The sequence below is a fragment of the Triturus cristatus genome, chromosome 5_1 (genome assembly GCF_964204655.1).
Source record: "Triturus cristatus chromosome 5_1, aTriCri1.1, whole genome shotgun sequence".
Classification (NCBI taxonomy): domain Eukaryota; kingdom Metazoa; phylum Chordata; class Amphibia; order Caudata; family Salamandridae; genus Triturus; species Triturus cristatus.
The window spans coordinates 896,638,955-896,651,106 of NC_140587.1; the positions used below are offsets into that span (position 1 = coordinate 896,638,955).

The window sequence follows — 12,152 nt, forward strand, 5'->3', positions numbered from 1 at the left end:
GAAGGGAACCTATTCATTTCTGAAATGTACACCAGGTACTGAGTTTATGAGCAGTGGTTATTTTTACATCTCAGAATTTGGGGTACCCATACTAGCATGTGATTCAGATGGCATTCTTAAAAATGTAATCCAATTGTTAATAACAAATGTTCTATGATTGTGTGTTCCCACATGTCTCCAGATAAAAGCAGTACCTTACTTGTGTAGGTAGGCCCAGTGACTGCGACAGGAACAGGCCCAAAAGGCAACATGGGCACATCAAATTTTTCCACTAAAAACTGACTTTTTGGCAACATGGGTAGCTGTGAATTTTGGACCCTATCTTAGCTGGCACCTAGGGAAACCTAGAAAACCTGCACCATTTTGAAAACTAAACACCAGGGGGAGTCGAAGGTGGGATGACTTGCATGGCTCTACTCAGGTTTTCAAACCCTTGCAAACCTCAAACATTGGCTAAAAACACACATTTTCCTCACATTTCTTTGAGGAAATCTTCTGGAATCCACGGGAAGCCACTTATTTCATACCAGCCGGCATTCCCTAAAGTCTTCCAGTAAAAATGGTACCTCACTTGTGTGGGTAGGCCTGGCACCTGTGACAGGAAAGGGCCAGATTCAACATGGACACATCACATTTTTCCACTGAACTCCGGCCTTTTTTTGCAATGTAGTAGCTGTGGATTTTAGGCCCTAGCGTAGCTGGCACATATGGAAACCTAGTAAACCTGCACATTTTTTAAATCTGGACTCCCAGGGGACTCCAGGGTGGGGTGACTCACACCAGATTTTCTTACACAGAAGCCCTTACAAACCTCAATACTTGCGTATAAACACACATTTTCCTCACATTTCTGTGAGGAAAACTTCTGGAATCTGTGTGGGGGGGGGTCACAAGTTTCCTACCTCCCAGCATTTCCCAAATTCTCCCAATAAAAAAAGTACCTTGCTTTTGTGGGTGGGTCAGGACAGGCCAAATCTTAAAGAAATGGTCACAATCGGGGTGATCTCATGGCAATGCTGTAGCATTTTTTACAGTGGTGGCTGGTATTTACCGGCAGTGGGGAGGGGGTCGGGATTACAGGGGGGAGGGAATGAAAAAAAAGAAAACACTTACCTGTGGGCTGCCACATCTCGGCCCTCTTTGCCCGCTTCCAGGACTCCAGGTTAGGAAGCACTTGGCTCCCAGGCTCCCCATAGCCAATCACAACGCTGCAATGCAGCATTGTAATTGGTCTGAGTGCCGTGGTTTGGCGCTTGCCCAGGGAATGGGAGCCTGGGCATGTTCTCCACCCAGGCTGAATTTCAGCATGGTACGAGAATATGCAAAGTGTGCATGACGGTTTGGCCAGCCCAAGACAGCGGCTAAAGCCTCATGTGCACTTGGAATAGGCAAACCACTCCTCCCCAGCCCTGATCTGTGAGCAGAGCAGCCCCACCCAGAGCAGCTCAGCAAGGACAAAATAATAAAATTATAATTACAATGAGTTATTGACATTTTATTTTTGCTTTTTGACCTGCTCCGTGCGGCGATACTCATCCGCCTTAGAGGAGGAGCCGCCCCTGATTATTCACAAAGTGCAAGTGCACTATCTTGATTCAAGGTTGCTGGAAAAATAGCAGTTGCCATCAACGGGGTAGTAGATGCATGTAAAGACAATGTCAGCTCCCTTATCAAGCTCATCAAAAAAGTTAAACCCCAGAACTGCTTCTTCTCATGGAGATTTGTAGGAGGCCACTGGGTAGCTTTAGAGTGGGCCTTCCATGTGGCACCATTGTCTCTCAAACACTGTTCTGCATACACATTGGTCTGCTAAACAATATCCTACAAAAATGAGCTGGAAAAAATTGGTAGGCAAAATGTTCTCTGTATTACTTCTATACCCTACAACACTACTATAGGCAGGTAAAACAGGATGCCCCATGTATGGGGCAATCCAGCGTTCAGCACTTCCAATGAGAAGCCTTTCAACGCTTGGTTGCAATCCAGCACATTCATGCTGCACTACAGGTGTATCCTTGTCCTCTTCTAAATGTGGCACTTCATCAATGCTAATAATGGATTTCTCATCAGATAATTGCTCTCTGACAGAACATTTACTGCCAGAATCTTGCACTTGGCTCACTGCCTCAGATAACAAGTCAGTCTCATAGCCATGTTCGGAGGCAGAATCAAAAAGCTAACCAACAATCTGATGGTCAGCTTGAGGGCGGCTATTATGCTCACTAAGAAAACGGTCACAAAAAATCCTGGACAACTATAAATAGCACTGCTTCAAATTACAACTCAACAAACTGTGGCTGCATCAAACAGAAATTCAACTATTGAAATATAATGATCTGCAAAGAAACTATTAATACAAACCACACAATGAACTTTCTTACTATAAAAATATATCTCTTACTTGTCACAGACAATAACAAAAAATTACACACAAGGCAGCACATAACAGATCTTACACAACTTCAAACGTGAATTTGAAACACAATAAACATAATCTAAATGTGCTACAGTTATTGCAACAGTAAAATAAACATTCAGCAGGGCAATGACACTCATGTGAAGTAAACATTACAAAAGAGGTTTCCTAAAACTTGGCCAATACACCCTCAAGGGGAGCCAAAAACAAACCACATGTATGGCCAATGCTGGAGAGCTCTCCTTGCCCAAGGAGCCACTCCGGACATACATAAAGTAAAAATATCCCAGTGCATAGTGGTTTTCTGCCTTCCCTCACTTCTGTGATGGAAACCTGGCACAGATTGTTAGTAAGTTGGCCCTCTAAGTGCCTGATTCACAAAGGAAACTTATATTTTCGAGTAAGTTTACACTTTGGAGTAAGTTTACTACATTTGGTATTCACAAACTCTGAGTCTAAACTTACTATAAAAGTATAAGTTACGTCTCCACCCCCAGAGTAATGCAATTGGCTTAGCCTTATGTGGGTGCTTGATGTACTCCCCTAAACCCCTACCTGACCCTGCCTAAACCACTTGTACACCTCCCTCATCCTACCCACTTTTGTAGTAAGTCTGCCCCTTTTCCCACCCACTCCTTCCAGTCTCATCAACATGTCCTACTAAAGTATACACGTAAGTGTGCAGAGACTCTGCAGTTGATGTGGAGAATACTGCACACATAATTATAGCTACTTCGGAAGCATAAAACTCTGCACATTGTATATGAACTGTAAAGTGCAATATGTTTCGTAGTACCACACAATATACCTCAAAGTAGAGTCTGTGAATGAGGCCCAGGGTGCCTAAAGTAGAAGCCTTCTGTTGAATGACTCTGAAGGGAGCAAGGTATGCATATATCTGATTGCAAAGCAGCAGACATTCATTTCTGTCAAACCATTGAGTATACTTTATCTTTTTGTTTATGTAATAATGTTGATACCTTTGTGAAATATGTTTTTTTAATTTTTCTGTTTATTACATATTCAATTCTTGGAGTTTGGGGGTTCTTGGAATATGATCTGGACAGCTTCTTGCCTATGCCGGTTGTGTCCCCTATTTCTTAAAACAGTTGTCGATCCTATCTGCATTTGTTCCGATTTTTTTTACTTTGCTGTAAAATATTCACGAGTCATTATTACTGAAGACCACTGCAGGACGATAAAACAGTCAAGTATTTGTATTTCGAGGTTAGAAAGAATGGAATCACCAGAAATAATGCAGCTGCATACTGAAGGGGTACAGTGCAATTTTTGATTTGTCAATTTAGGAGTCACTGGCTTTATGATGTGTTGCTCTTATCAGCCATGAGTAATATCAAGTTATATCAGCTTTTGTTTGGCAGCAAATCCAGACACTGTTGAGGATTCAAACAAATTAATAAAGGCCTATCTTTGTTTGCAACATTTAAAGTGAAAAAATATTAAACTTAAACAATAAACTGTACAATTATATTACTTATTTGTATTTTTATCAGCTGGTCAAGAATTTCAAGATTCACGCCACAGATAAACTGCCAGTAAAAGCACTGTTTTCAGGAGTGATGATTCCAAACAGAAACATTCCAGTTTCATTTGAAAAGCGCTAGGTAAGAAGCAACCTGTTCTGAGATGAAAATGCTATTTCCACTCTGATGACCACCTTCCTTCAGGTCATTACAGATTCTGTTTCCAGTCCTAGACATTTGTGTGATAGCCTAATGCATTCTGGGTGTTATAGTCTTGTTTGGCGTCCATTGTCACAATTAGAATAACTCACCTGAAAACAAGAATTTATAGATGAAACATTCATGACTGGAGACCTTGGGCTTGATTCACAAAGGTAAATGTACACTTTTGTGTAGGTTTACAATTGTTTGCTGTTCACAAAGGGATTTGGGAGTTGTATCTTTACGAGTGCGGAGTCTCTGCACACAAAATGATAGGACAGTTCTATCTGTTTGCATGTGGAGACTCCACACTCATAAAAACTCTAATTGTAAATTATTTTGTGAATAGCAAACAATCATAAACTTACACAAAAGTTTAAGTTTACGTTTGTGAATCAGGTCCGGGATCCGAAATGCCAGTGTGCCAAAGAATACGGCCTCTACCATTGTGGGGTCACGTAGGATTTGGACAGCGATTGCTCTGCAAGCTTTTTCTGTGTTTACTCCAGCTTCAATCAAAACAATTCACAATGAGGTGTGAAGCTTGTTAACCATACTCTTAATGAAGGTGCAGACCTGAGTAAGGCATTCAGGACTGCAGTACCAAGGTCCTTACTTACAAAACATATGGCATGGCGAGGCATGCAGTACCCTTTTTCATTGTGACTCATGTTTATTAAATGGATGGGGGCACATAGGTAGACGCAGCATGGCCAATTCACAAAGCCATTGCGTACCTCAGTTAAACTCAGGTGGACAAATAGTATGCTTTATAAGTGTATGTTGCAGGTTGAAACTCACACAATATGAATTCACACCCATATATTGATTTACTCACACATAAGTAAAACTAGTATAGTGTAATTTTATGTGGTAGTTGGTCTGATGCCATGGGTGGGAAATGGCCATTTTCCAAACAGGAATGTATTGGAGGGTTCAGAAACACCCATAAACCTGTTGGCTTGCAGGTATTTAAGACCCGTTTCATTGCTCCTTACTGCTATGCTTAGTCTTAGATTTTGTATTGTCAAGGGTAGGAGTGAATCCCTATCCATGGTAGATATGGGGAGCCAACACCTCCAAAATTGGTAGGGATCTGGAGAAAGCAGTTTGTCAAGTATAAAAAATATTTTGGCATTGAAACAAATGAAGTGAAAAAATAAGCAGCTGCTAAAGCCCTTTTGCTAAATATATACACATACGTACACACATATATATGTATATTTCTGCATGGGTAAGAGCTTACGATTATGGCCACTCCAGAAAAGCTACATATGCCACAACATCAAGGTAGTAGTGCTCCCTGATTTTCATACAAATCATTTTGAAAAACTAAATTTAATCCAAAAAAGGGTAAATTTACAGGAGTATGTATTTTTGTGAATTATGCCTGTATGGCAGGGGTCTTCAAACTGGGGGCGGGACGCCTGGGGGGGTGGTCTCAAGTGATCCCTAGGGGGCACCAGGCTCTGGCTAAAATAAGCATTATGCTGATAACAGTACTTTGTTTTCAGGGGGGAAAATGAGCTGCAGTAAGCCACTCTCTAATGGGCCATCACTAGCATCTTTTGTCATTTACATCCTGGCTGGGTAAAGGTGTCAAAAGGGAAGGGACTCTAAATATTCATCAAAACCCCACCCCATTTCTAACAATAACACTGTGGATACTTTTACAGGTAAGGCCAGCCTGACCAGAATAGTAGGTTTGTCAATCATGTCTTTCATTGTATTTTTAAAATGGTGCAGAACTTAACTGCAATGTTTACATACTTCGAGACATTTAACCATTCCCAGTTTAATAGAATCATTGTGAAAAGTTTTGAGGGGGTGTCCAATGTTTTTTTTCCCATGGGGGGGCATCAAAAAGTTTGAAGACCGCTGCTGTATGGTTTTGCCTTCAGACCACTGAGTGAGACCTGTGTAACGATGGAAGGGTAGTTCAGGCAAGCTAACATATGTCAACAAGAGCGCTCCCCATCTACTATGAAATAAGCAATTTACAAGCAGCAATTTTGTAGTTTGGTGTCAACCTGTGGTGGTGCTTTAACTGTTGGTTTACATCACATTAGGGAAAAACCAGCCCTGTCTCCTGCAGTCTGTTAATACGTTGCAGTACTGAGTAATCTTTTCAGGCTGTATCTTTTACAAGTTTGGCTGGAGTGAAAAGGGAGGAATCTCAAACGTTAGCCATTTTCAATTGTGGTCAACAGTATGAGGACGAGCAATCAGGACTAAGTTGTAAATCACTGCTTTGGACTATGGTGTAGGTGATGTTTTCAAAGAAAAAGTGCATACAGTCTGTTTTATAACTTTGATTAACCCTTTGCAAACCCCACCCATGTGTATGTACCATTCGTTTTTTAAAGAAAAGTTCAACAATGTGACTTGTTCAAATGACAAAGTACACTAATTCTGGGTTTTTTCCCGCAGGATGAAGAATGAGTGCTAGAACAACGAGGAAGTGTATATTGTAAAAATGTTATGCACAGAATATATCTGATATGCTGTTGTACAGTACTTTGAAAAACACTCTGGGCCTGATTCATACAGATTGGTGTATGAGTAGGTGTGAATTACCCTACGAGCATCCCTGACTTACTCATTTTTTCCTAGAATGAAAAATGAGTACTCTTGGTTTACTCCTAAAATCCTAAAGTAAGCCGCAAGCAAATCTCAAAAGAATCTTTGTGAATTCAGTTTAAAATAGAAACTCTACAACTGAAAAGACTTATTGGTGTTCACTGTTTTAAAACTAGTTCGCCGGTTGAAATAGGATCAGGTATGAGCAAAGAAAACCCACACAGTTGTCTCCAGCTCCCTAAAGTGGATTGGCGTAGAAGTATTTTTTAATTTTCAATGTTAGACATGAATGCTACTACGATATTTTATATTGAATTCCCAAACCGGTGCACTAAAACAATTTATTTCAGCTGAATGTTTTTATTTGTGTGGTATGATCTTGTTAGGGCTCTTTTTTTATTATTGAATATTAGAGAGAATTGTGCATAAGGAAATTGAAATGTAAGCATAAGCTAAAATGGACAATGCGTGCATTGTGTGAGCATGGATAAATGATGGGTCAACGGCTGATGATGATTTAGCCAAAAACATGTGTTAACAATAGAATTACTCTGTTAAAGCAGACACAATAATTTCCCTGAAAACAACAAATTGGCCTTTTTTAATGTCCAGTTCTTGAACTATACAGCTGTTACACAAAGTATTGAACGTTTGTATGGAAATTGAGAATCAAAATATTGCATAATATAATCTGGTTTGTCTCTGCTACAAGGGTGTGTGTTTGAAAAGTTGTTGAGAATCCAGGCTCGGAAGACACAGGTCACAATTTTAGAGTTAAAATGCGCCGGGCTTTGTTTAAAAAAAAAACAACAATTTGTATGTTTAATTCAGACCTACCTATGCAAATCGCATGATTGAGGAGGGCAAAACAGCTTCTCCAAATAAGTAAAAAGTTGTTGCTCTTGTAAATGAATTTACTCACATAGACGCTCCCACATAAGTAAATCTACACTTGTAGGTGTGAAGTGGGTGTTCCAAGAATGGATGGCCAGGAAGTTTCCTCTCACCCACAAACTTACAGACTTGTGATTATTCACAAACCACTTTCCTTCCCTGGTTAGATATTTATTTGTCTCAAAAACAGGAATAAATCATTTTTTAGGGTAGGATACAAAATGGAATATACCTCGATATTGTTGGAGGGCAGGGCAGTCTCCTTTGGAGAGAAAAAAGTTGCAAACTGCGTTTGCACTTCCTCTGATTCTGAACACATGTGAGAATATACTCATGTCTATTCTTACATGCAAGAGTACAATTAACAGAACTTCTCTAGTATTAGGATTTTATGGCCAGTTTTTTGTGATAATGAGGAGCACCAGAAGGGCGGTAAGGGAGGCTGTGGTAGGACAGCTCGGATTGATTGTTATTTTTGTTTGGACATGATAGAAATATGCAAGAATGTGCATGGAGAACAGAAATTTGATTTACTCAGATCGTAGCAGACACCCAGAAACAAATATGCCTATGTCTCTCAAGAATTCATCTTATACATTTGTAAAAATGTATTCCAGAGACTTTAATTACATATTATAGATGTTTAGGACCAATTCAAGGACTTTGAGGTACAATATCCTGGTCAGTTTATGATCATCGCACATTCGGCTACCTTTTACCAACGAAGGCAAAGAATCAGGGTTTCACAGTATAGACATGAAGTAGTTGCCTGACCTTAACAATGATTTTTAAATCTCCTTTGGATGGTGAGCTGCACATCAAATATGCATTCCAAGTTTCTGCCTCGTTTAAGAGGAGCAGTTTTTAAGTTGAGCCTGAGTGAAAGGCTGTACCAGAGGTGAAATCCATTTATACATCTTTTGGAGACCTAGGGAATACATTGCATCTTAGTGTTATAACATTTTCAATAATGTTTGGAAATTAAATCCTTCATAGATTCGGGATGACGGTAATTGAACCAAGAGAAATCTTTCTTTATATTTGGTGCATGGTGGACGTTAAATATAAAAAGAAAGCTGCCTATTGTTTTATTACGTTACTAAGTAAAGGTCTTTAAATAGTTTAAATAGATTAACAAATACCAATAAACACTGGGGGACTTCATACAGTGGTGGGATTAATTCAGAATGTAATTGACCCACTGTGACAGGTTGGACACTATCCAAAACTTTTTAAGTAGACAAGGTATGCTATAGTAATAGAATAACCGCATTCAATCATGCTACTGTGGAATTTTGGGTAAGATGACATAACATGCTTAAGCTGGATAAAGAAAGATGCAATTGTATAGTTGTAACATATGGTAGTATGCACAACATGTTGCTGATTAGAAAAGGAAACCTTGTTATACAGCGTTCAGAACAATAGTTGCTAAAGTTGCTTCACACATACTTTTCTAACAATTAGTCATTGTTATATACCCGCCAGCTATTAGATAACAGATTATGGCTATGGCTAAGAAGAGGTGATACTGTTTTAGGAGGTGGCGAATTTAGGGGATGTTCCTAAAAGGAGGTCTGTTAAGTGAAGGTTTGGTTGAAATGCAGATGGATAGGGAAGTGACTAGCTTATGCCCGATAAAGATTTCAGTCACAAGCAGATCTGAGAAATGTACTCTTTATTGTAAAAGTCTGGATCAGGTGCTGGATTGAGTAAAGTGAAACTGCAAAGTGGAAGAAGTTGTATTGGTGGTACAAGGGTAAAGTGAGGATATGGAGATTTCAAAAGCATCATAGCATCAACGATATTTTGATTTCTTGGATTTGATGGCAGCGCTACTATGTCAATGAAGTTGCCGGTGGGGCAAGTATGATGCTGCGGGATGAGGACTCAGAATGTTAAGGATACGTTTCAACACTATTTAAGGAATATTAGATATCATTTGTAGGGTTCAGGGATGCGGTGGAAGAGAGAGAGAGAAGGATATATTTCAGGTAGCCATGTCATTTCGTCCAAGATGGCCAGTGAGGGGATCTGGTGACACCATAAACCACAAGTGGTTTGGAAATGTCACTAAAACTCTGAGACTGGTCCATACGGCCATGTTATACAACCTACCAGATATATATTTTAAATATCGGATGTTTATTTTGAGGCTTTTCAAACAGGGAAATATTTAATGAAAACAAGCATATAGCAGACTTTGCGGTTTGGTTTTCTATTGAAATAAGATGGGAAGAGTACATATCTAGGTAGTTAAAAATTTAGGATTTTTAGAAAAACGCTCTGCTTTGTTAGAAAACATTTTGGAGCCAATCAACAGAGGCATTTTCGGGCGTAAATGTGTGTTTATGGATTAAACTACCTCCCTTTATGCATGCCAGGAATTCACTAAAGGATTGATGGGCAGCATAAACAGTTTTACTGCTGCAAAAACATAACACACTAAACCAGATCAATCTACTGCATAGTGTGTAGTTAGAAAGCAGATGCATAGGAGAAAACAAATTCTAAAAACACAGGAGTTACTAAAGTAGTTTAAAGGGGTTAGGAGAAGCAATCCATAGAAACATTCCTCCAAATTGCCCTGACAGATATGTTGAAGGGTGGCTCCTTTAGCAAAAGAAGAGTTTGTATTTTTCAAGCTGGGGAAATGCACATTATTACAGAAAAAAAATATTCGGATTGGTTATCTCTTTAGGATAATCGTATAATTCGGTTGTTAGTACGGAGCCACATCTAAGCTAATATTTTATCCTCAAATGCATGCTTAAAAATCAAATACTCTTGTACGATAATGAACAGATCTATTTAATTGTATCACAAATATTTACAATTCTACAAATCGAAAATAAAATTTAAAACAAAGATTACAGGCCTAGATCTTTGGTAACAGTGCATGTGAAAAAGTATTCATAAGGGAAAAAGGCATTTTGTTTAAACATTATACATTCTTTTAAAACAAATAAAACAGAATGATCACTGAAAATTTCAAGAAGCACACATACTTTTCTATACTTCCTCCTCTTTTTAATGTGCCTTCCAACAATTTTCGCATAATTCCATTACGTAAGTGGCAATGAATAGTTTGGCTCTTTCTTGTTATTTAACCAAGCTTTCCTCAGGACCAAATAATGTATAAAAAACTTCTGATTCTTCAGATAACCTAAGAGAAAAATAGACAATGAAATACCACATTTTTTTAATAACCAAGTACAGCAGAAACCAGTCCTATACAAAATAATGCTGCAGCAGTGAGGCCCCATAACAAGTTCCACAATAAGATGCATATACTACACGACTAAACTGGGACCCACAAATGTATTTTCAACTTGAGGATAATTAAATAACTTATAACCCGTTACTTACAAGTAATCCTATGAATCCTTTTACCAGATGAATCTGGAATGGATCTGCTTTCGGTATGAACGATGAGAAATGTTAATAGAAAAGATAGGTTGAAAACTTAATGGTATGTTAACAGATTATACATTTGGGCAAAATAATCTTGCAAACCTTAATATTCATTGATTACCTTCTCAAAAGTAAGCCTATTTCCAAATGATAAGAAAAGGCCAGTTTGACAGTTGTTCTGATAGTTGTCCTTGTAACATTTCGCATGCCAATGATCTTGCTCATTAATCTACAGTTTTGTCACTATTTACCGTGTAAAGTAAGGCATTAGGGAAAATCAGGAATTAAATTATGTTCCAACTATGAGATCATTCAATATATACTACATTGTAATTTGTCAACTTCACTCAAGCTAAAGTGCTTTCACTGTGGAGTCATATTCATGACTGAGTTTTCTAAGCATTAACGAGAGTCTGTATTTATTTGTTTGTTTCATATTTTTTTGTAAATAAATTATCGTTTTTTTTATATGCAAACGTAGGAATATTGAGGAAATGGTATTGTGTCAATAAAGGAGTTCCACCTGATTTGATGGCTCAATTATTTATATTGAATGTAATCACAAATTTTAAAAGATATTTTGTGAAGAAGACTCTTTTTCATTAGATTCAAGATCCTCAATTGAGAAAGATTTGAACTTACAATTAGAAATGCAACATTAATAGGAAGCCAAAATTACAGCAGAATGCAGTGGTGGCTTTTAATATGATCTGGCCTCATGTGGATTCAGTTGTAGTTATTGTATTGCTCACTACAACAAAGTTACATCCCATTCGGTCCTCTATTGCGAACATGTTACAGAGGGACCTTTGCTCGAATTGCTGATCAGTTTGTTGCATCCATAAAGCCTTTTCTGCCAATCCTTTAATTCCTATGCAAGGGCCTTAACAGGGCTCTTCATTTGGAAGTTTACCACTTTTTAGAATAAAGTTATAGCAATCATCCAACAAGTGTTGCGTTCCCCATTTTACCTTTAACATTTGAGCAATCAGCAACCTTCAGACTTCCAGTGGCTGCAGTAGGGCTCCCTGACATCCACGTCCATCAAAGCTGGGTCAAACCCTATGCCCTAACTTTGGTTGGGATTTTTCCCCACATAAAATATGTTACTAATCTCTTGAATTTTCTTTGACTTCTTTCAGGCCACATTGATAACATTACGT

The 12,152-nt window shown here is 38.6% G+C and overlaps 1 protein-coding gene across 1 annotated transcript in view; it reads left to right on the forward strand.

Moving 5' to 3' along the window:
* The window catches only part of LOC146831579 (1,25-dihydroxyvitamin D(3) 24-hydroxylase, mitochondrial-like), a 185,818-nt gene extending 181,777 nt beyond the window's left edge, over nucleotides 1-4,041 (forward strand). Inside the window, exon 13 of the mRNA XM_085603949.1 lies at nucleotides 3,931-4,041. Within this exon, the coding sequence (XP_085460075.1) occupies nucleotides 3,931-4,041 (111 nt within the window). The remainder of the gene's footprint in view (nucleotides 1-3,930) is intronic.
* The last annotated feature ends 8,111 nt before the right edge of the window (nucleotides 4,042-12,152 follow it).